Below are 26,376 nucleotides of genomic sequence, written 5' to 3' on the forward strand. Positions count from 1 at the left end.
TATGAGTTGGTCTGTTATAGACTGAATGGGTATATAGTATCTATATATGAGTTGGTCTGTTATAGACCTATAGACTGAATGGGTATATAGTATCTATATATGAGTTGGTCTGTTATAGACCTATAGACTGAATGGATATATAGTGTCTATATATGAGTTGGTCTGTTATAGACTGAATGGGTATATAGTATCTATATATGAGTTGGTCTGTTATAGACCTATAGACTGAATGGGTATATAGTATCTATATATGAGTTGGTCTGTTATAGACCTATAGACTGAATGGATATATAGTGTCTATATATGAGTTGGTCTGTTATAGACTGAATGGGTATATAGTGTCTATATATGAGTTGGTCTGTTATAGACCTATAGACTGAATGGATATATAGTGTCTATATATGAGTTGGTCTGTTATAGACTGAATGGGTATATAGTATCTATATATGAGTTGGTCTATTATAGACTGAATGGGTATATAGTGTCTATATATGAGTTGGTCTGTTATAGACTGAATGGGTATATAGTGTCTATATATGAGTTGGTCTGTTATAGACTGAATGGGTATATAGTATCTATATATGAGTTGGTCTGTTATAGACCTATAGACGGAATGGGTATATAGTATCTATATATGAGTTGGTCTGTTATAGACCTATAGACTGAATGGGTATATAGTATCTATATATGAGTTGGTCTGTTATAGACCTATAGACTGAATGGATATATAGTGTCTATATATGAGTTGGTCTGTTATAGACTGAATGGGTATATAGTATCTATATATGAGTTGGTCTGTTATAGACTGAATGGGTATATAGTGTCTATATATGAGTTGGTCTGTTATAGACCTATAGACTGAATGGGTATATAGTATCTATATATGAGTTGGTCTGTTATAGACCTATAGACTGAATGGGTATATAGTATCTATATATGAGTTGGTCTGTTATAGACCTATAGACTGAATGGGTATATAGTATCTATATATGAGTTGGTCTGTTATAGACCTATAGACTGAATGAGTATATAGTATCTATATATGAGTTGGTCTATTATAGACTGAATGGGTATATAGTATCTATATATGAGTTGGTCTATTATAGACCTATAGACTGAATGGGTATATAGTATCTATATATGAGTTGGTCTGTTATAGACTGAATGGGTATATAGTGTCTATATATGAGTTGGTCTGTTATAGACTGAATGGGTATATAGTATCTATATATGAGTTGGTCTGTTATAGACTGAATGGGTATATAGTATCTATATATGAGTTGGTCTGTTATAGACCTATAGACTGAATGGGTATATAGTATCTATATATGAGTTGGTCTATTATAGACTGAATGGGTATATAGTATCTATATATGAGTTGGTCTGTTATAGACCTATAGACTGAATGGGTATATAGTATCTATATATGAGTTGGTCTGTTATAGACTGAATGGGTATATAGTATCTATATATGAGTTGGTCTGTTATAGACTGAATGGGTATATAGTATCTATATATGAGTTGGTCTGTTATAGACCTATAGACTGAATGGGTATATAGTATCTATATATGAGTTGGTCTATTATAGACTGAATGGGTATATAGTATCTATATATGAGTTGGTCTGTTATAGACCTATAGACTGAATGGGTATATAGTATCTATATATGAGTTGGTCTGTTATAGACTGAATGGGTATATAGTGTCTATATGTGAGTTGGTCTGTTATAGACTGAATGGGTATATAGTATCTATATATGAGTTGGTCTGTTATAGACTGAATGGGTATATAGTGTCTATATATGAGTTGGTCTGTTATAGACCTATAGACTGAATGGGTATATAGTATATAGTACGTAGATTACAGTACCAGTCAACAGTTTGGACACCTACTCATTCCAGGGTTTTTCTTTATTTTTTACTATTTTCTACATTGTAGAATAATAGTGAAAACATCACAACTATGAAATAGCACATATGGAATCATGTAGTAACCAAAAAAGTGTTAAACAAATCAAAATACATTTTATATTTGAGATTTCATAAAGGGTCCTTCCTTGAGAACAGCCGAAGAACCCCTTAGGAACCTCTTTTTCTAAAGAGTCTAGAACCGTACTGAACTGATATTCTAGAACCGTACTTGAACTGATATTCTAGAACCGTACTTGAACTGATATTCTAGAACCATACTTGAACTGATATTCTAGAACCGTAAAATGTAAGTAAAGTGCTTCAATGAATCCAACTCGTAAAACAATGGTTTAATTACAATGAACAGTGAAGAAAAACACATTATTAATAATAATCATCTCACCAGGATAATGTTTTTATTCAGGAACAACGGCCTGATGCTATTGGTCAAGACCAGACAATCAATCAATCAATCAATCAATCAAATGTATTTATAAAGCATGAGCAGATGTCACAAAGTGCTTATACAGAAACCCAGCCTCAAACCCCCAACACGCCTGATGTTATCAGGGTCAATTTCAATTCCAGACGATTCAAAAAGTGAATCAAACTCCGATTCAAATTAAAAATGTTCCTAATTTAAAAGTATTGAAGAGAATTAGAATTGGAATGTTTGTGTACTTCCTGAATTGACTGAAATTGAAATGGCATTTGACCCCAACCCTGGATGTTATTGGTCAAGACCAGACAAGGGCTGATGTTATTGGTCAAGACCAAACGAGGGCTGATGTTATTGGTCAAGACCAAACGAGGGCTGATGTTATTGGTCAAGACCAAACAAGGGCTGATGTTATTGGTCAAGACTGTTCTACTCTATTTTAGTGTGTTCTTTTCCCACAAGGCATTGCACACTCAGGAGTCCAGTTCTGACCTTCATGAAGTGTGTTTAAGCGTGCATTCATAAGTGCATGTGTCTGTCTGCGTGTGTGTGTATTTGCGTCCGTCCGTGTCCGTGTGTCTGTGTGTCTGCGTGTGTGCATGTGTCTGTCTGCGTGTGTGAGTATTTGCGTCCGTCCGTGTCCGTGTGTCTGCGTCCGTGTGTCTGTGTGAGGGTCTGCGTCCGTCCGTGTCCGTGTGTCTGCGTCCGTGTGTCTGTGTGAGGGTCTGCGTCCGTCCGTGTCCGTGTGTCTGCGTCCGTGTGTCTGTGTGAGGGTCTGCGTCCGTCCGTGTCCGTGTGTCTGCGTCCGTGTGTCTGTGTGAGGGTCTGCGTCCGTCCGTGTCCGTGTGTCTGCGTCCGTGTGTCTGTGTGAGGGTCTGCGTCCGTCCGTGTCCGTGTGTCTGCGTCCGTGTGTCTGTGTGAGGGTCTGCGTCCGTCCGTGTCCGTGTGTCTGCGTCCGTGTGTCTGTGTGAGGGTCTGCGTCCGTCCGTGTGTCTGCGTCCGTGTGTCTGTGTGAGTATTTGCGTCCGTCCGTGTCCGTGTGTCTGCGTCCGTGTGTCTGTGTGAGGGTCTGCGTCCGTCCGTGTCCGTGTGTCTGCGTCCGTGTGTCTGTGTGAGGGTCTGCGTCCGTCCGTGTCCGTGTGTCTGCGTCCGTGTGTCTGTGTGAGGGTCTGTTTACTGGTTTTTCTTGCTCATTATGTGTCTGTTGTATTGGGAGTCAGTGTGCAGTATCTTGTCCCACCAGGTAAAGGTGGAGGCGTAGTTCCCTACGAAGTTCATATGGTGGAAGTCATGGAAACGAGCTCCGGCATAGAACGGGATCAGGTGGAGAGGGTTGAGAGGGATGTCATACCCACTGGAGAGAGGAGGAGAGGGGAGGAGAGAGGAGGGAGAGAGAGAGAGAGAGAGAGAGGAGGAGGGGAGAGGGGGAGGAGAGGAGAAAGGGAGGAGGAGGAGAGGGAGGGAGGAGAGGGAGGGAGAGAGAGAGAGGAGAAGGAGGAGAGGAGGAGGAGAGGGAGAGAGGAGGGAGAGAGAGAGGAGGAGGAGAGAGGGGGAGGAGAGAGGGGGAGAGGGGGAGAGGAGAGAGGAGAGGAGAAAGGGAGAGGAGGATGAGAGAGAGAGAGAGGAGGAGAGGAGGAGGGAGAGGAGAAAGGGAGAGGAGGAGGAGAGGAGAAAGGGAGAGGAGGAGGAGAGGAGAGAGGGAGAGAGGGAGAGATGAGGAGAGAGGGGAGAGATGGAGAGAGGAGGAGAGGGGGAGAGGAGGGGAAGACAGAGGGAGGAGAGGGGGAGAGGAGGGGGAGAGAGAGGAGAGGAGATGGGAGAAGGAGAGAGGAGGAGAGGGGAGGAGAGGAGAGGGAGAGGAGAAGAGGAGGAGAGGGAGGAGAGATAGGGGAGGAGAGGAGAGAGAGGAGAGGGGAGGAGAGGGGGAGGACAGAGGGAGGAGAGGGAGGAGGACAGAGGGAGGAGAGGGAGGGAGAGGAGAGAGGAGGGGGAGGAGAGAGGAGGAGAGGGGAGGAGAGGGAGAGAGAGAGAGAGAAGGGGGAGAGAGAGAGGAGGGAGGGGGAGAGGAGGGAGGAGGAAAGGAAGAGAGGATGTTAATTTAACATTGTAATATGTATACACATAACCTACACAAAATCCCCTAAACCCCACTCTACCCGTACACACTCCTCATATGACAACACAGTGTCTGCGTTCCGATTCTCTACCCTTCACTCTAGTCGGGGGACCCCTGATGGCCAGACTAGAGAACTACATGGTAGATCTGGGGACCCCTGGTGGTCAAACCAGAGAACAACACGGTAGATCTGGAGACCCCTGGTGGTCAGACCAGAGAACAACAAGCAGGGAGAGCTGGAGACCCCTGGTGGTCAGACCAGAGAACAACAGGCAGGGAGCGCTGGAGACCCCTGGTGGTCAGACCAGAGAACAACAGGCAAGGAGAGCTGCAGACCCCTGGTGGTCAGACCAGAGAACAACAGGCAGGGAGCGCTGGAGATCCCTGGTGGTCAGACCAGAGAACAACAGGCAGGGAGCGCTGGAGATCCCTGGTGGTGGTGAGTAGATATGCATTTTTCCACAAACAGGAGGATAAACACTTTTGGGCAAAAAGTCTCTAGGAGTGTTTACATTTACCCTCCACTACACCTCTGCCTCCTCAATAGTCTCTAGGAGTGTGTGTGTGTGTGTGTGTGTGTGTGTGTGTGTGTGTGTGTGTGTGTGTGTGTGTGTGTGTGTGTGTGTGTGTGTGTGTGTGTGTGTGTGTGTGTGTGTGTGTGTGTGTGTGTGTGTGTGTGTGTGTGTGTGTGTGTGTGTGTGTGTACCTGTGTACGTCGATGGTCTCCAGCAGGCGGAAGGCGACCCAGGCCCATAGCAACGTCACGTGGTTACAGAACACCATGATGCCGATGAAGAACCCAGACCCAAGGATCACTGTCTCAGCTGGGTGGGCGTACTCTGCCTGCATGCCAAATGGAGCCTACAGACACAGAGGGGGGAGAAGAGAGAGAGACAGAGACAGAGAGAGAGACAGAGACAGACAGAGGGGGAGAGAGAGAGACAGACAGAGGGGGGAGACAGACAGAGAGAGGGGGAGAGAGACAGAGAGAGGGGGGAGAGAGACAGAGAGAGGGGGAGAGAGAGATACAGAAAGGGGGAGAGAGAGAGACAGAGAGGGGGAGAGAGAGAGACAGAGAGGGGGAGAGAGAGAGACAGAGAGGGGGAGAGAGAGACAGAGAGGGGGAGAGAGAGACAGAGAGGGGAGAGAGAGACAGAGAGAGAGAGAGAGAGAGAGAGAGAGAGAGAGAGAGAGAGGGGGGGAGAGAGAGAGACAGAGATAAAGAAACAGACAGACAGACAGACAGACAGACAGACAGACAGACAGACAGACAGACAGACAGACAGACAGACAGACAGACAGACAGACAGACAGACAGACAGACAGACAGACAGACAGACAGACAGACAGACAGACAGACAGACAGACAGACAGACAGACAGACAGACAGACAGACAGACAGACAGACAGACAGACAGACAGACAGACAGACAGACAGACAGACAGACAGACAGACAGACAGACAGACAGACAGACAGACAGACAGACAGACAGACAGACAGACAGACAGACAGACAGACAGACAGACAGACAGACAGACAGACAGACAGACAGACAGACAGACAGACAGACAGACAGACAGACAGACAGACAGACAGACAGACAGACAGACAGACAGACAGGACAGACAGACAGACAATTGGTTATAGCAAGTTTATTTGACATTTTAGTCCGTTAGCAGACACTCATCCAGCGCAATGAGGGTTAACTGCCTTGCTCAAGGGCACATCGGCATTTGTGTGTATTCGTGCCTGTGCGTGTTCGTGCCTGTGCGTGTTCGTGCCTGACTGTCTAGCGTGTGTGTGTGTGTGTGTGTGTGTGTGTGTGTGTGTGTGTGTGTGTGTGTGTGTGTGTGTGTGTGTGTGTGTGTGGTGTGTGTGTGTGTGTGTGTGTGTGTGTGTGTGTGTGTGTGTGTGTGTGTGTGTGTGTGTGTGTACTCACAGTGAACTCGTGGTGCACTTTGTGGATGTGCTTGTAGATACTGCGGTGATGTAGCAGGCGATGGAGGAAATAGTGCCAGGTGTCCTCTATCACAGCACAGCCTAGACACTGAGCTAACAGGTAGGGCCTGGGGAGGGAGAGATAGACAGAACAGCCTAGACACTGAGTTAACAGGTAGGGCCTGGGGAGGGAGAGATAGACAGAACAGCCTAGACACTGAGTTAACAGGTAGGGCCTGGGGAGGGAGAGAGAGACAGAACAGCCTAGACACTGAGCTAACAGGTAGGGCCTGGGGAGGGAGAGATAGATAGAACAGCCTAGACACTGAGTTAATAGGTAGGACCTGGGGAGGGAGAGATAGACAGAACAGCCTAGACACTGAGTTAACAGGTAGGGCCTGGGGAGGGAGAGATAGACAGAACAGCCTAGACACTGAGTTAACAGGTAGGGCCTGGGGAGGGAGAGATAGACAGAACAGCCTAGACACTGAGTTAATAGGTAGGACCTGGGGAGGGAGAGATAGACAGAACAGCCTAGACACTGAGTTAACAGGTAGGGCCTGGGGAGGGAGAGATAGACAGAACAGCCTAGACACTGAGTTAACAGGTAGGGCCTGGGGAGGGAGAGATAGACAGAACAGACTAGACACTGAGTTAACAGGTAGGGCCTGGGGATGGAGACATAGACAGAACAGCCTAGATACTGAGTTAACAGGTAGGGCCTGGGGAGGGAGACATAGACAGAACAGCCTAGATACTGAGTTAACAGGTAGGGCCTGGGGAGGGAGAGATAGACTTGTGTGCCTACCTCTGCGTTTGTGTGTGTGTGTTGGGTCGTACCATCGTGGCATGCTGTCCCAGTCGTAGGGGAGGTTGTGTGTGTGTGTTGGGTCGTACCATCGTGGCATGCTGTCCCAGTCATAGGGGAGGTTGTGTGTGTGTGTTGGGTCGTACCATCGTGGCATGCTGTCCCAGTCGTAGGGGAGGTTGTGTGTGTGTTGGGTCGTACCATCGTGGCATGCTGTCCCAGACGTAGGGGAGGTTGTGTGTGTGTGTTGGGTCGTACCATCGTGGCATGCTGTCCCAGACGTAGGGGAGGTTGTGTGTGTGTTGGGTCGTACCATCGTGGCATGCTGTCCCAGTCGTAGGGGAGGTTGTGTGTGTGTTGGGTCGTACCATCGTGGCATGCTGTCCCAGACGTAGGGGAGGTTGTGTGTGTGTTGGGTCGTACCATCGTGGCATGCTGTCCCAGTCGTAGGGGAGGTTGTGTGTGTTGGGTCGTACCATCGTGGCATGCTGTCCCAGTCGTAGGGGATGCTGAAGAACTCAGTGAAGTGGTACGTTCCACAGATCATGGGCAGCTGGATACAGAAGTGGTTGAACAGCAGCATCTTGAAACACCTCCACTGTTTCTCCCACGTCTCTGGCTTGTCCTACACACACACACACACACACACACACACACACACACACACACACACACACACACACACACACACACACACACACACACACACACACACACACACACACACACACACACACACACACACACACACACACACACAGGGGAGGGAGTATCATTGTTAAAACTTCCACTTCTTCATCTAACACCCCCCCCTGCCGGTTGGATCTAAGGGAGAGGAGGGTGTTAGGTCTATAACAGGGAGAGGAGGGTGTTAGGTCTAACAGGGAGAGGAGGGTGTTAGGTCTAACGTGGAGGGGAGGGTGTTAGGCAGACAGACGTTAGATCTAACACCCTCCTCTCCCTGTTAGACCTAACACCCTCCTCTCCCTGTTAGACCTAACACCCTCCTCTCCCTGTTAGACCTAACACCCTCCTCTCCACGTTAGACCTAACACCCTCCTCTCCACGTTAGACCTAACACCCTCCTCTCCCTGTTAGACCTAACACCCTCCTCTCCCTGTTAGACCTAACACCCTCCTCTCCCTGTTAGACCTAACACCCTCCTCTCCCTGTTAGACCTAACACCCTCCTCTCCCTGTTAGACCTAACACCCTCCTCTCCCTGTTAGACCTAACACCCTCCTCTCCCTGTTAGACCTAACACCCTCCTCTCCCTGTTAGACCTAACACCCTCCTGTCCCTGTTAGACCTAACACACTCCTGTCCCTGTTAGACCTAACACCCTCCTCTCCCTGTTAGACCTAACACCCTCCTCTCCCTGTTAGACCTAACACCCTCCTCTCCCTGTTAGACCTAACACCCTCCTCTCCCTGTTAGACCTAACACCCTCCTCTCCCTGTTAGACCTAACACCCTCCTCTCCCTGTTAGACCTAACACCCTCCTCTCCCTGTTAGACCTAACACCCTCCTCTCCCTGTTAGACCTAACACCCTCCTCTCCCTGTTAGACCTAACACCCTCCTCTCCACGTTAGATCTAACACCCTCCTCTCCACGTTAGACCTAACACCCTCCTCTCCCTGTTAGACCTAACACCCTCCTCTCCTTGTTAGACCTAACACCCTCCTCTCCCTGTTAGACCTAACACCCTCCTCTCCCTGTTAGACCTAACACACTCCTCTCCCTGTTAGACCTAACACCCTCCTCTCCCTGTTAGACCTAACACCCTCCTCTCCCTGTTAGACCTAACACCCTCCTCTCCCTGTTAGACCTAACACCCTCCTCTCCCTGTTAGACCTAACACCCTCCTCTCCCTGTTAGACCTAACACCCTCCTCTCCCTGTTAGACCTAACACCCTGTTGGATCTACCTGTTGGATCTTGTACTTCTGCATGAAGGGAAGGAACTGAAACAGGAAACCAGGTAGACAAAACAGGAAGTAGATGGCCTCATGGACGATGAGAGAACCCCAGGTGGCGATCTGGAATTTAGTGTAGTTTTCATTCACATACCTGGTGGACAGAGATCAACAGACATCAATCAATGAATCAAAGAGGCTAAGAACATGTGCATCTGTCTGCCTGGAACGTTGTGTAGTCAGTCAATCAGTCAGTCAATCAGTCAGTCAGTCAGTCAGTCAGCTCAATCAGTCAGTCAGTCAGCTCAATCAGTCAGTCAGCTCAATCAGTCAGTCAGCTCAATCAGTCAGTCAGTCAGTCAGTCAGTGAATCAAAGAGTCTAAGAACATGTGCATCTGTCTGCCTGAAACGTTGTGTAGTCAGTCAGCTCAATCAGTCAGTCAGCTCAATCAGTCAGTCAGCTCAATCAGTCAGTCAGTCAGCTCAATCAGTCAGTCAGCTCAATCAGTCAGTCAGTCAGCTCAATCAGTCAGTCAGCTCAATCAGTCAGTCAGTCAGTCAGTCAGTGAATCAAAGAGTCTAAGAACATGTGCATCTGTCTGCCTGAAACGTTGTGTAGTCAGTCAGTCAGTCAGTCAGTCAGTCAGTCAGTCAGTCAGTGAATCAAAGAGTCTAAGAACATGTGCATCTGTCTGCCTGAAACGTTGTGTTGTGTAGTCAGTCAGTCAGTCAGTCAGTCAGTCAGTCAGTCAGTCAGTCAGTCAGTCAGTCAGTCAGTCAGTCAGTCAGTCAGTCAGTCAGTCAGTCAGTCAGTCAGTCAGTCAGTCAGTCAGTCAGTCAGTCAGTCAGTCAGTCAGTCAGTCAGTCAGTCAGTCAGTCAGTCAGTCAGTCAGTCAGTCAGTCAGTCAGTCAGTCAGTCAGTCAGTCAGTCAGTCAGTCAGTCAGTCAGTCAGTCAGTCAGTCAGTCAGTCAGTCAGTCAGTCAGTCAGTCAGTCAGTCAGTCAGTCAGTCAGTCAGTCAGTCAGTCAGTCAGTCAGTCAGTCAGTCAGTCAGTCAGTCAGTCAGTCAGTCAGTCAGTCAGTCAGTCAGTCAGTCAGTCAGTCAGTCAGTCAGTCAGTCAGTCAGTCAGTCAGTCAGTCAGTCAGTCAGTCAGTCAGTCAGTCAGTCAGTCAGTCAGTCAGTCAGTCAGTCAGTCAGTCAGTCAGTCAGTCAGTCAGTCAGTCAGTCAGTCAGTCAGTCAGTCAGTCAGTCAGTCAGTCAGTCAGTCAGTCAGTCAGTCAGTCAGTCAGTCAGTCAGTCAGTCAGTCAGTCAGTCAGTCAGTCAGTCAGTCAGTCAGTCAGTCAGTCAGTCAGTCAGTCAGTCAGTCAGTCAGTCAGTCAGTCAGTCAGTCAGTCAGTCAGTCAGTCAGTCAGTCAGTCAGTCAGTCAGTCAGTCAGTCAGTCAGTCAGTCAGTCAGTCAGTCAGTCAGTCAGTCAGTCTAAGAACATGTGCATCTGTCTGCCTGGAACGTTGTGTAGTCAGCTCGTCAACCAGTCATTCAATCAACCAGTCAGTCATTATAGTAGTATTACCTCCAGGCGTGCCGGGGTTGAATGCTGCAGGTAAAACTGTAGTAGTGTAGTAGGAGGAGTAGTAGTAGTAATAGTAGTAGAAGTAGCAGTATTATAGGCGTAGCTGTATAGCAGCAATATAGTGGCAGTAGTATTATATTAGCAGTAGTATTATAGGCGTAGCTGTATAGCAGCAGTATAGTGGCAGTAGATTATATTAGTAGTAGTATTATAGGCGTAGCTGTATAGCAGCAGTAGTATTATATTAGTAGTAGTATTATAGGCGTAGCTGTATAGCAGCAGTATAGTGGCAGTAGTATTATATTAGTAGTAGTATTATAGGTGTAGCTGTACAGCAGCAGTATAGTGGTAGTAGTATTATATTAGCAGCAGTATTATAGGCATAGCAGTATAGCAGTATTATAGTAGTAGTAATAGTATAGTAGTTGTAGTATTCTAGTCACAGCATTGTAGTAGTATAGCAATAGTATAGGAGTGCATTAGTATTAGTAGTAGTATTAGTATAGTAGTAGTAGTATATTAGTAGTAATAGTATAGTAGTGTTATAGTAGTACAGTAGTTTAGTAGTAGTGTAGTAGTATATTAGTAGTACTAAAGCAATAGTACACTAATAGTATAGTAGTAGTAGTATAGAAGTTTAGCAGCAGTACAGTAGTAGTAGTATAGTAGCAGTATATTAGTAGTATAGTAGTCGTATAGTAAGAGTAGTATAGTATAGTAGCAGTATATTAGTAGTGGTATAGTAAGAGTAGTATAGTATAGTAGCAGTATATTAGTAGTGTAGTAGTGGTATAGTATAGTAGCAGTATATTAGTAGTATAGTAGTGGTATAGTAAGAGTAGTATAGTATAGTAGCAGTATATTAGTAGTGTAGTAGTGGTATAGTATAGTAGCAGTATATTAGTAGTGTAGTAGTGGTATAGTATAGTAGCAGTATATTAGTAGTATAGTAGTGGTATAGTAAGAGTAGTATAGTATAGTAGCAGTATATTAGTAGTATAGTAGTGGTATAGTAAGAGTAGTATAGTATAGTAGCAGTATATTAGTAGTATAGTAGTGGTATAGTAAGAGTAGTATAGTATAGTAGCAGTATATTAGTAGTGTAGTAGTGGTATAGTATAGTAGCAGTATATTAGTAGTATAGTAGTGGTATAGTAAGAGTAGTATAGTATAGTAGCAGTATATTAGTAGTATAGTAGTGGTATAGTAAGAGTAGTATAGTATAGTAGCAGTATATTAGTAGTATAGTAGTGGTATAGTAAGAGTAGTATAGTATAGTAGCAGTATATTAGTAGTGTAGTAGTGGTATAGTATAGTAGCAGTATATTAGTAGTATAGTAGTGGTATAGTAAGAGTAGTATAGTATAGTAGCAGTATATTAGTAGTGTAGTAGTGGTATAGTATAGTAGCAGTATATTAGTAGTATAGTAGTGGTATAGTAAGAGTAGTATAGTATAGTAGCAGTATATTAGTAGTGTAGTAGTGGTATAGTATAGTAGCAGTATATTAGTAGTATAGTAGTGGTATAGTAAGAGTAGTATAGTATAGTAGCAGTATATTAGTAGTATAATAGTGGTATAGTAAGAGTAGTATAGTATAGTAGCAGTATATTAGTAGTGTAGTAGTGGTATAGTATAGTAGCAGTATATTAGTAGTATAGTAGTGGTATAGTAAGAGTAGTATAGTATAGTAGCAGTATATTAGTAGTATAGTAGTGGTATAGCAAGAGTAGTATAGTATAGTAGCAGTATATTAGTGGTATAGTAGTGGTATAGTAAGAGTAGTATAGTATAGTAGTAGTATATTAGTAGTATAGTAGTATAGTATAGTAGCAGTATATTAGTAGTATAGTAGTGGTATAGTAAGATTATAGCAATATTACCTCCAGGCGTATTGTAGTGAAGGCTGAAGAGGGTTGTCAGGTAAAACTGTAGTAGTGTAGTAGTGGTATAGTATAGTAGCAGTATATTAGTAGTATAGTAGTGGTATAGTAAGATTATAGCAATATTACCTCCAGGCGTATTGTAGTGAAGGCTGAAGAGGGTTGTCAGGTAAAACTGCATCAACATATTCCACGGCCAGGAAGGCAGAGGACAAGATGGTGGCCGTACTGTTCACCTCCATTCTGATTGGCTGGTGGGGGTGGGCTGGGAGGAGTTAACACTGAGAACACGCACACACACAAACATTAATATTAATTGGCTCTGACCAGGAAGAGACCTGGGCAAACACAATAACGTTTTATACATTAATAACTAGACTAGACAACACGTGTGCACACACACACTGCACAGCCATGGACAGCCATCAAACTTCCGGCGCCGACTGAGATGGCCGCCTCGCTTCGCGTTCCTAGGAAACTATGCAGTTTTTTGTTTTTTTACGTGTTATTTCTTACATTAGTACCCCAGGTCATCTTAGGTTTCATTACATACAGTCGAGAAGAACTACTGAATATAAGATCAGCGTCAACTCACCATCAGTACGACCAAGAATATGTTTTCCGCGACGCGGATCCTGTGTTCTGCCTTACAAACAGGACAACGGAATGGATCGCATGCAGCGACCCAAGGAAACGACTCCGAAAAAGAGGGAAACGCGGCGGTGTTCTGGTCAGACTCCGGAAAAGGGCACATCGCGCACCACTTCCCAGTATTCTTCTTGCCAATGTCCAGTCTCTCGACAACAAGGTTGATGAAATCCGAGCAAGGGTGGCATTCCAGAGGGACATCAGAGACTGCAACGTTCTCTGCTTTACGGAGACATGGCTTACTGGGAAAACGCTATCCAGGGCGGTGCAGCCAACGGGTTTCTCCACGCATCGCGCCGACAGAAACAAACATCTCTCTGGTAAGAAGAGTGGAGGGGGCGTATGCCTCATGACTAACGGGACATGGTGTGATGAAGAAAACATACAGGAACTCAAATCCTTCTGTTCACCTGATTTAGAATTCCTCACAATCAAATGTAGACCGCATTATCTTCCAAGAGAATTCTCTTCGATTATAATCACAGCCGTATATATCCCCCCCAAGCAGACACATCGATGGCTCTGAACGAACTTTATTTAACTCTTTGCAAACTGGAAAACATTTATCCGGAGGCTGCATTCATTGTAGCTGGGGATTTTAACAAAGCCAATCTGAAAACAAGACTCCCTAAATTTTATCAGCATATCGATTGCGCAACCAGGGGTGGTAAAACCTTGGATCATTGTTACTCTAACTTCCGCGACGCATATAAGGCCCTGCCCCGCCCCCTTTCGGAAAAGCTGACCACGACTCCATTTTGCTGATCCCTGCCTACAGACAGAAATTAAAACAAGAGGCTCCCACGCTGAGGTCTGTCCAACGCTGGTCAGAACAAGCTGACTCTACACTCCAAGACTGCTTCCATCACGTGGACTGGGACATGTTTCGTATTGCGTCAGATGGGAATATTGACGAATACGCTGATTCGGTGTGCGAGTTCATTAGAACGTGCGTCGAAGATGTCGTTCCCATAGCAACGATAAAAACATTCCCTAACCAGAAACCGTGGATTGATGGCAGCATTCGCGTGAAACTGAAAGCGCGAACCACTGCTTTTAATCAGGGCAAGGTGTCTGGCAACATGACTGAATACAAACAGTGCAGCTATTCCCTCCGTAAGGCTATCAAACAAGCTAAGCGTCAGTACAGAGACAAAGTGGAATCTCAATTCAATGGCTCAGACACAAGAGGCATGTGGCAGGGTCTACAGTCAATCACGGACTACAAGATGAAATCCAGCCCAGTCACGGACCAGGATGTCTTGCTCCCAGGCAGACTAAATAACTTTTTGCCCGCTTTGAGGACAATACAGTGCCACTGACACGGCCTGCAACGGAAACATGCAGTCTCTCCTTCACTGCAGCCGAGGTGAGTAAGACATTTAAACGTGTTAACCCTCGCAAGGCTGCAGGCCCAGACGGCATCCCCAGCCGCGCCCTCCGAGCATGCGCAGACCAGCTGGCCGGTGTGTTTACGGACATATTCAATCAATCCCTATACCAGTCTGCTGTTCCCACATGCTTCAAGAGGGCCACCATTGTTCCTGTTCCCAAGAAAGCTAAGGTAACTGAGCTAAACGACTACCGCCCCGTAGCACTCACTTCCGTCATCATGAAGTGCTTTGAGAGACTAGTCAAGGACCATATCACCTCCACCTTACCTGACACCCTAGACCCACTCCAATTTGCTTACCGCCCAAATAGGTCCACAGACGATGCAATCTCAACCACACTGCACACTGCCCTAACCCACCTGGACAAGAGGAATACCTATGTGAGAATGCTGTTCATCGACTACAGCTCGGCATTCAACACCATAGTACCCTCCAAGCTCGTCATCAAGCTCGAGACCCTGGGTCTCGACCCCGCCCTGTGCAACTGGGTACTGGACTTCCTGACGGGCCGCCCCCAGGTGGTGAGGGTAGGCAACAACATCTCCTCCCCGCTGATCCTCAACACGGGGGCCCCACAAGGGTGCGTTCTGAGCCCTCTCCTGTACTCCCTGTTCACCCACGACTGCGTGGCCACGCACGCCTCCAACTCAATCATCAAGTTTGCGGACGACACAACAGTGGTAGGCTTGATTACCAACAACGACGAGACGGCCTACAGGGAGGAGGTGAGGGCCCTTGGAGTGTGGTGTCAGGAAAATAACCTCACACTCAACGTCAACAAAACTAAGGAGATGATTGTGGACTTCAGGAAACAGCAGAGGGAACACCCCTATCCACATCGATGGAACAGTAGTGGAGAGGGTAGCTAGTTTTAAGTTCCTCGGCATACACATCACAGACAAACTGAATTGGTCCACTCACACTGACAGCGTCGTGAAGAAGGCGCAGCAGCGCCTATTCAACCTCAGGAGGCTGAAAAAATTCGGCTTGTCACCAAAAGCACTCACAAACTTCTACAGATGCACAATCGAGAGCATCCTGGCGGGCTGTATCACCGCCTGGTACGGCAACTGCTCTGCCCTCAACCGTAAGGCTCTCCAGAGGGTAGTGAGGACTGCACAACGCATCACCGGGGGCAAACTACCTGCCCTCCAGGACACCTACACCACCCGTTGTTACAGGAAGGCCATAAAGATCATCAAGGACATCAACCACCCGAACCACTGCCTGTTCACCCCGCTATCATCCAGAAGGCGAGGTCAGTACAGGTGCATCAAAGCTGGGACCGAGAGACTGAAAAACAGCTTCTATCTCAAGGCCATCAGACTGTTAAACAGCCACCACTAACATTGAGTGGCTGCTGCCAACACACTGTCATTGACACTGACCCAACTCCAGCCATTTTAATAATGGGAATTGATGGAAATGATGTAAATATATATATATATATATATCACTAGCCACTTTAAACAATGCTACCTTATATAATGTTACTTACCCTACATTATTCATCTCATATGCATATGTATATACTGTACTCTACAACATCGACTGCATCCTTATGTAACACATGTATCACTAGCCACTTTAACTATGCCACTTTGTTTACTTTGTCTACACACTCATCTCATATGTATATACTGTACTCGATACCATCTACTGTATGCTGCTCTGTACCATCACTCATTCATATATCCTTATGTACATGTTCCTTATCCCCTTACACTGTGTATAATACAGTAGTTTTTTTGGGAATTGTTAGTTAGATTACTTGTTGGTTATCACTGCATTGTCGGAACTAGAAGCACAAGCATTTCGCTACACTCGCATTAACATCTGCTAACCATGTGTATGTGACAAATACAATTTGATTTGATTTGATTTGACATAGCCACACACACACACACACTGCACAGCCATGGACATAGCCACACACACACACACACTGCACAGCCATGGACATAGCCACACACACACACACACACTGCACAGCCATAGCCACACACACACACACTGCACAGCCATGGACATAGCCGCACACACACACACACACTGCACAGCCATGGACATAGCCACAAATAACTACCATATTACAAATAACTACCATATCGTTTGTTTTTAAATCATTAGAAATAAAAGCTGCACAAAATAAATGAGATGGAAATATACAGGGGAAACCTCTGGACCAGATCATATATACAGAAATATACAGGGGAAACCTCTGGACCAGATCATATATACAGAAATATACAGGGGAAACCTCTGGACCAGGACATATATACAGAAATATACAGGGGAAACCTCTGGACCAGATCATATATACAGAAATATACAGGGGAAACCTCTGGACCAGGACATATATACAGAAATATACAGGGGAAACCACTAGACTAACCAGGACATATATACGGAAATATACAGGGAAAACCACTAGACTAACCAGGACATATATACAGAAATATACAGGGAAAACCACTAGACTAACCAGGACATATATACAGAAATATACAGGGGAAACCACTAGACTAACCAGGACATATATACAGAAATATACAGAGGAAACCACTAGACTAACCAGGACATATATACAGAAATATACAGAGGAAACCACTAGACTAACCAGGACATATATACAGAAAAATACAGGGAAAACCTCTAGACTAACCAGGACATATATACAGAAATATACAGAGGAAACCACTAGACTAACCAGGACATATATACAGAAAAATACAGGGAAAACCTCTAGACTAACCAGGACATATATACGGAAATATACAGAGGAAACCACTAGACTAACCAGGACATATATACAGAAATATACAGGGGAAACCTCTGGACCAGGACATATATACAGAAATATACAGGGAAAACCACTAGACTAACCAGGACATATATACAGAAATATACAGAGGAAACCACTAGACTAACCAGGACATATATACAGAAATATACAGGGAAAACCTCTGGACCAGGACATATATACAGAAATATACAGGGAAAACCACTAGACTAACCAGGACATATATACAGGGAAAACACTGGACTAGCCAGGACATATATACAGGGAAAACACTGGACCAGGACATATATACGGAAATATACAGGGAAAACCACTAGACTAGCCAGGACATATATACAGAAATATACAGAGGAAACCACTAGACTAACCAGGACATATATACAGAAATATACAGGGAAAACCTCTAGACTAACCAGGACATATATACAGAAATATACAGGGAAAACCACTAGACTAGCCAGGACATATATACAGAAATATACAGAGGAAACCACTAGACTAACCAGGACATATATACAGAAATATACAGGGAAAACCTCTAGACTAACCATGACATATATACAGAAATATACAGGGAAAACCACTAGACTAACCATGACATATATACAGAAATATACAGGGAAAACCACTAGACTAACCAGGACATATATACAGAAATATACAGGGAAAACCACTAGACTAACCAGGACATATATACAGAAATATACAGGGAAAACCACTAGACTAACCAGGACATATATACAGAAATATACAGAGGAAACCACTAGACTAACCAGGACATATATACAGAAATATACAGGGAAAACCACTAGACTAACCAGGACATATATACAGAAATATACAGGGAAAACCACTAGACTAACCAGGACATATATACAGAAATATACAGGGGAAACCTCTGGACCAGGACATATATACAGAAATATACAGGGAAAACCACTAGACTAACCAGGACATATATACAGAAATATACAGGGAAAACCACTAGACTAACCAGGACATATATACAGAAATATACAGGGAAAACCACTAGACTAACCAGGACATATATACAGAAATATACAGGGGAAACCTCTGGACCAGGACATATATACAGAAATATACAGGGGAAACCACTGGACTAACCAGGACATATATACGGAAATATACAGGGAAAACCACTAGACTAACCAGGACATATATACAGAAATATACAGGGAAAACCACTAGACTAACCAGGACATATATACGGAAATATACAGGGGAAACCACTAGACTAGCCAGGACATATATACAGAAATATACAGGGAAAACCTCTAGACTAACCAGGACATATATACAGAAATATACAGGGGAAACCTCTGGACCAGGACATATATACAGAAATATACAGGGAAACCCTCTGGACCAGGACATATATACAGAAATATACAGGGAAAACCACTAGACTAACCAGGACATATATACAGAAATATACAGGGAAAACCACTAGACTAACCAGGACATATATACAGAAATATACAGGGAAAACCACTAGACTAACCAGGACATATATACAGAAATATACAGGGGAAACCTCTGGACCAGGACATATATACAGAAATATACAGGGAAACCCTCTGGACCAGGACATATATACAGAAATATACAGGGAAAACCACTAGACTAACCAGGACATATATACAGAAATATACAGGGAAACCCTCTGGACCAGGACATATATACAGAAATATACAGAGGAAACCACTAGACTAACCAGGACATATATACAGAAATATACAGGGAAAACCTCTAGACTAACCAGGACATATATACAGAAATATACAGGGGAAACCTCTAGACTAACCAGGACATATATACAGAAATATACAGGGAAAACCTCTGGACCAGGACATATATACAGAAATATACAGGGGAAACCTCTGGACCAGGACATATATACAGAAATATACAGGAGAAACCACTGGACTAACCAGGACATATATACAGAAATATACAGGGAAAACCACTAGACTAACCAGGACATATATACAGAAATATACAGAGGAAACCTCTGGACCAGGACATATATACAGAAATATACAGGGGAAACCACTAGACTAACCAGGACATATATACAGAAATATACAGGGAAAACCACTAGACTAACCAGGACATATATACAGAAATATACAGGGAAAACCTCTAGACTAACCAGGACATATATACAGAAATATACAGGGGAAACCCTCTGGACCAGGACATATATACAGAAATATACAGGGAAAACCACTAGACTAGCCAGGACATATATACAGAAATATACAGGGAAAACCTCTAGACTAACCAGGACATATATACAGAAATATACAGGGAAAACCTCTAGACTAACCAGGACATATATACAGAAATATACAGGGGAAACCTCTAGACTAACCAGGACATATATACAGAAATATACAGGGGAAACCTCTGGACCAGGACATATATACAGAAATATACAGGGAAAACCACTAGACTAACCAGGACATATATACAGGGAAAACACTGGACTAGCCAGGACATATATACAGGGAAAACACTGGACCAGGACATATATACAGGGAAAACCACTGGACTAACCAGGACATATATACAGGGAAAACCACTAGACTAGCCAGGACATATAGTTCCAGTCAAATGTTTGGACACACCTACTCATTTAATTTTACTAGTTTCTACATTGTAAAATAATAGTGAAGACATCAAAACTATGAACACATATGGAATCATGTAGTAAATATATTTTATATTTGAGAATCTTCCAAGTAACCACCCTTTGCCTTGATGACAGCTAAAATGCTTGAAGGAGTTCCCACATATGCTGAGCATTTGTTGGCTTCTTTTCCTTCACTCTGCAGTCCAACTCATCCTAAACCATCTCATTTGGGTTGAGGTTGGGTGATTGTGGAGGCCAGGTCATCTGATGCTCTCCATCACAAATAGCCCTGACACAGCCTGGAGGTGTGTTGGGTCATTGTCCTGTTGAAAAACAAATGGTAGTCCCACTAAGAGCAAACCAGATGGGACGGCGTATCGCTGCAGAATGATGTGGTAGCCATGCTGGTTAAGTGTGCCTTGAATTCTAAATACATCACAGACAGTGTCACCAGCAAAGCACCCCCACACCTCCTCCTCCATGTTTCACGGTGGGAACCACAGTGTGCCTTGAATTCTACATAAATCACAGACAGTGTCACCAGCAAAGCACCCCCACACCTCCTCCTCCATGCTTCACGGTGGGAACCACACAGGCAGAGATCATCCGTTCACCTCCTCTGCGTCTCACAAAGACATGGCGGTTGGAACCATTGGACTCCTCAGACCAAAGGACAGATTTCCACCAGTCTAATGTCCATTGCTTGTGTTTCTTGGCCCAATCAAGTCTCTTCTTCTTATGGGTGTCCTTTTGTAGTGGTTTCTTTGCAGCAATTCAACCATGAAGGCCTGATTCACACAGTCTCTTCTGAACAGTTGATGTTGAGATGTGTCTGTTACTTGAACTCTGTGAAGCATTTATTTGGGCTGCAATCTGAGGTTGGTAACTCTAATGAACTCATCCTCTGCAGCAGAGGTCACTCTGGGTCTTCCTTTCCTGTGGCGGTCCTCATGAGAGCCAGTTAACTCTATTGAACTTATCCTCTGCAGCAGAGGTCACTCTGGGTCTTCCTTTCCTGTGGCGGACCTCATGAGAGCCAGTTAACTCTAATGAACTCATCCTCTGCAGCAGAGGTAACTCTGGGTCTTCCTTTCACTTGCACTTGAAGAAACTTTTAGTTCTTGAAATGTTCCATATTGACTGACCATCATGTCTTAAAGAAATGGACTGTTTATCTTTGCTTATTTGAGCTGTTCTTGCCATAATAAGGACTTAGCCCTATTTGGTAAAATAGTATTTTCTGTATACCACCCCCACCGTGTCACAACACAACTGATTGGCTCAAAAGCATTAAGAATGAAATAAACACCACAAATGAATTTTTAACAAGGCACACCTGTTAACTGAAATGCATTCCAGGTGACTACCTCATGAAGCTGGTTGGGAGAATGCCAAGAGTGTGCAAAGCTGTCATCAAGGCAAAAGGTGACTATTTTGAAGAATCTCAAATATAAAATATATTTTGATTTTTTTTTTAAACAATAAAGAGAAGGGATTTTATAACATACTGCAAAAAAAAACACAAGAAATAAACCAGATGAAAACAACAATTATTCAGGGAAAGTGGTTCATGTGTACAAATGAAATGTGATTATTACTGTGTACAGATTGACAATGAGAAAGCCTCCATCAGTGATCACCAGTATGGAATATGACTGCTTTACATAACAATGTCACGGAGTTGAGATCCATATTGAACCAGATCCATTATTATTGTTATCGAGCCGTTACAGACTCAACACTTCTTACGTCCAATAACAGTCTGATGATCATGCCAATTATTAGAGTGAAAAATTGGCCGTAAAAAAAAGTTTTTTTTACAATCCTCACTAGATGTTATAGAAACATTCAACTTGCCGCTTTACAGGAGTGTTTCAAATTAAACGGTGTTGTTTTGTCAACTCGGTTAAATACAGACTAAAACATTACAGCTGGAAGACTTCAGTGTCCCGTTGGGAAGGCGAGCAATGTTTCATTCCTGCGTCGGTTAGATACCGAGACTTCTCTTCGCACCGAGTTTCTCTTCCCGTTGTGCATTTATCTGATCGTTGGCTACTTTGTCTCGTTATTTGTCCGGTGAACAACACCGACTACATAACACGGCACCTAAACATCTATAAAGCTTTACAGTTCATATAGTACCATATATCTGACCCATCTAACGCCACAGTCGGTATTAAAACCCTATCTGGCATTAGACCGAAAAAGTTACCTCTGCGTTAGAATATAAAACAAATGTTTCGTTTTAGAATAGATTTAAGAACATGAATATAATATGTTAATATATTACCTTGGTGCAGCTGTGGGTCCGTCTACCTGAGTGAGAAGCTGCCGTGTGGCGACTCGTACAGTATTATCAACGAGCCTGATTGGACGAGGGGAGAGGAGACTGACGTCAGGGGGCCGAGCGGGCGCTCTGATTGGCCCCGGGAATGGAGTGATGATAGTGAGACGCGGAGTTCCTAAAGCAACGACCAATCAGCGAGCAGCAGGGCTTTCATAACGTCGAAGCGTTATACAGACAGTAGGAGGAGAGAGGATGGGGTGGTGGGTGTATGAGCGCGTGTGTATGAGCGCGTGTGTATGAGCGCGGGTGTATGAGCGTGGGTGTATGAGCGCGTGTGTTCTGTAACCAGCAAACTTTACAAAGAGTAACAGAGGTGTCCATTGGTCTCTCTCTCCCCCTCCAGGGAGAGCAGGGGAGATCCATATTGGAACAGTCCCATTATGTAGCACATGTTGGTTCTAACCCAGCAGTAACCTACCTGATGCAGTACATATTGGTTCTAACCCAGCAGTAACCTACCTGATGCAGTACATATTGGTTCTAACCCAGCAGTAACCTACCTGACACAGTACATATTGGTTCTAACCCAGCAGTAACCTACCTGACACAGCACATATTGGTTCTAACCCAGCAGTAACCTACCCGATGCAGTACATATTGGTTCTAACCCAGCAATAACCTACCTGAAGCAGTACATATTGGTTCTAACCCAGCAGTAACCTACCTGATGCAGTACATATTGGTTCTAACCCAGCAGTAATACACCTGAACTAATCAAACTGTTGAATAGTGACTAGAGGTCAGGGGTCAGGGTTTAGTGGTTAGGGGTCAGGGTTCAGTGGTCAGGGGTAGAGGTCGACCAATTATGATTTTTCAACGCCGATACCGATATGATTATTGGAGGACCAAAAAAAGACGATATCGATTAATCGGACAATTTTGTATTTTTTGTTGTTGTAATAATGACAATTACAACAATACTGAATTAACACTTATTTTAACTTAATATAAAACATAAAAAATCCATTTAGACTCAAATAAATAATGAAACATGTTCAGTTTGGTTTAAATAATGCAAAAACAAAGTGTTGGAGAAGAAAGTAAAAGTGCAATATGTGCCATGTAAGAAAGCTAACGTTTCAGTTCCTTGCTCAGAACATGAGAACATAAGAAAGCTGGTGATTCCTTTTAACATGAGTCTTCAATATTCCCAGGTAAGAAGTTTTAGGTTGTAGTTATTATAGGAATTATAGGACTATTTCCCTCTATACCATTTGTATTTCATTAACCTTTGACTATTGGATGTTCTTATAGTCACTTTAGTATTGCCAGTGTAATAGTATAGCTTCAGTCCCTCTCCTCGCTCCTCCCTGGGCTCGAACCAGGAACACAACGACAACAGCCACCCTCGAGGCAGCGTTACCCATGCAGAGCAAGGGGAACAACTACTAGAAGCCTCAGAGCAAGTGACGTTTGAAACGCTATTAGCACACACACCGCTAACTAGCTAGCCATTTCACATCGGTTACACCAGCCTCATCTCGGGAGTTGATAGGCTTGAAGTCATAAACAGCGCTGTGCTTCAAGCATTGCTAAGAGCTGCTGGCAAACGCAGGAAAGTGCTGTTTGAATGAATGCTTACGAGCCTGCTGCTGCCTACCACCACTCAGTCAGACTGCTCTATCAAATCATAGACTTAGTTATAATATAATAAACACACAGACATACGAGCCTGCTGCTGCCTACCACCACTCAGTCAGACTGCTCTATCAAATCATAGACCTAATCATAGTAAACACACAGAGATACGAGCCTGCTGCTGCCTACCACCACTCAGTCAGACTGCTCTATCAAATCATAGACTTAGTTATAATATAATAAACACACAGAAATACGAGCCTTTGGTCATTAATATGATCGAATCTGGGAACTATCATTTCGAAAACAAAACATTTATTATTTCAATGAAATACGGAACCGTTCTGTATTTTATCTAACGGGTGGCATCCCTAAATCTAAATCCTCCTGTTACAACCTTTAATGTTATGTCATAATTAAGTACAATTCTAGCAAATTAGTTCGCAATGAGCCAGGCTGCCCAAACTGTTGCATATACCCTGACTCTGCGTGCACTGAATGCAAGAGAAGTGACACAATTTCACCTCAAATCAAATTTTATTTGTCACATACACATGGTTAGCAGATGTTAATGCGAGTGTAGCGAAATGCTTGTGCTTCTAGTTCCGACAATGCAGTGATAACCAACAAGTAATCTAACTAACAATTCCAAAATGAGCCACTTTAACTATGCCACTTTGTCTACACACTCATCTCATATGCTGCTGCCAACACACTGTCATTGACACTGACCCAACTCCAGCCATTTTAATAATGGGAATTGATGGGAAATGATGTAAATATATCACTAGCCACTTTAAACAATGCTACCTTATATAATGTTACTTACCCTACATTATTCATCTCATATGCATATGTATATACTGTACTCTACAACATCGACTGCATCCTTATGTAACACATGTATCACTAGCCACTTTAACTATGCCACTTTGTTTACTTTGTCTACACACTCATCTCATATGTATATACTGTACTCGATACCATCTACTGTATGCTGCTCTGTACCATCACTCATTCATATATCCTTATGTACATGTTCTTTATCCCCTTACACTGTGTATAAGACAGTAGTTTTGGAATTGTTAGTTAGATTACTTGTTGGTTATTACTAAACTGTCGGAATTAAGTTATTAAGTAGCATTGTTTAAAGTGGCTAGTGATATATTTACATCAATTCCCATTATTAAAGTGGCTAGTGATATATTTACATCAATTCCCATTATTAAAGTGGCTAGTGATATATTTACATCAATTCCCATTATTAGAGTGGCTGGAGTTGGGTCAGTGTCAATGACAGTGTGTTGGCAGCAGCCACTCAATGTTAGTGATGGCTGTTTAACAGTCTGATGGCCTTGAGATAGAAGCTGTTTTTCAGTCTCTCGGTCCCAGCTTTAGACTAACCAGGACATATTTCAGTCTCTCGGTCCCAGCTTTGATGCACCTGTACTGACCTCGCCTTCTGGATGATAGCGGGGTGAACAGGCAGTGGTTCGGGTGGTTGATGTCCTTGATGATCTTTATGGCCTTCCTGTAACATCGGGTGGTGTAGGTGTCCTGGAGGGCAGGTAGTTTGCCCCCGGTGATGCGTTGTGCAGACCTCACTACCCTCTGGAGAGCCTTACGGTTGTGGGCAGAGCAGTTGCCGTACCAGGCGGTGATACAGCCCGACAGGATGCTCTCGATTGTGCATCTGTAGAAGTTTGTGAGTGCTTTTGGTGACAAGCCAAATTTCTTCAACCTCCTGAGGTTGAAGAGGCGCTGCTGCGCCTTCTTCACGACGCTGTCTGTGTGAGTGGACCAATTCAGTTTGTCTGTGATGTGTATGCCGAGGAACTTAAAACTTACTACCCTCTCCACTACTGTTCCATCGATGTGGATAGGGGGGTGTTCCCTCTGCTGTTTCCTGAAGTCCACAATCATCTCCTTAGTTTTGTTGACCCGGTTAATATTGCCTGCTAACCTACATTTCTTTTAGCTAAATATGCAGGTTTAAAAATATATACTTCTGTGTATTGATTTTAAGAAAGTCATTGATGTTTGTGGTTAGGTACAGTCGTTAAACGTTTGTGCTTTTTTCGCAAATGCGCTTTTGTTAAATCATCCAATGTGATTATGATTGATTTGTTTTTTATAAGAGAAGTTTAATGCTAGCTAGCAATTTACCTTGGCTTACTGCATTCACGTAACAGGCAGTCTCCTCGTGGAGTGCAACGAGAGGCTGGTGGTTAGAGCGTTGGACTAGTTAACTGCAAGGTTGCAAGATTAGATCCCCTGAGCTGACAAGGTAAAAATCTGTCATTCTGCCCCTGAACAAGGCAGTTGACTCACCGTTCCTAGGGCTGTCATTGAAAATAAGAATGTGT

The 26,376-nt window shown here is 44.0% G+C and overlaps 1 protein-coding gene across 2 annotated transcripts; it reads right to left on the reverse strand.

Moving 5' to 3' along the window:
* Positions 1-3,422: 3,422 nt before the first annotated feature.
* LOC124020867 (methylsterol monooxygenase 1) lies at positions 3,423-22,521 on the reverse strand. Of its 2 annotated transcripts, XM_046336163.1 has the most exons (7): positions 22,376-22,521; positions 12,714-12,865; positions 9,142-9,283; positions 7,691-7,839; positions 6,408-6,534; positions 5,173-5,327; positions 3,423-3,704 (listed from the first exon to the last, which is right to left on the reverse strand). In XM_046336163.1, the coding sequence occupies exons 2-7, from the start codon at positions 12,824-12,826 to the stop codon at positions 3,524-3,526; spliced, it is 867 nt and encodes a 288-aa protein (XP_046192119.1). In that variant the 5' UTR covers positions 12,827-12,865; positions 22,376-22,521; the 3' UTR covers positions 3,423-3,523. The 2 variants fall into 2 exon arrangements, with proteins under 2 accessions (XP_046192119.1, XP_046192120.1); XM_046336164.1 differs by lacking the exons at positions 7,691-7,839; positions 9,142-9,283; positions 12,714-12,865; positions 22,376-22,521 and adding an exon at positions 7,247-7,358.
* Positions 22,522-26,376: the final 3,855 nt, after the last annotated feature.

The sequence above is a fragment of the Oncorhynchus gorbuscha genome, unplaced genomic scaffold, assembly GCF_021184085.1.
Source record: "Oncorhynchus gorbuscha isolate QuinsamMale2020 ecotype Even-year unplaced genomic scaffold, OgorEven_v1.0 Un_scaffold_960, whole genome shotgun sequence".
NCBI classification, from domain to species: Eukaryota; Metazoa; Chordata; class Actinopteri; order Salmoniformes; family Salmonidae; genus Oncorhynchus; species Oncorhynchus gorbuscha.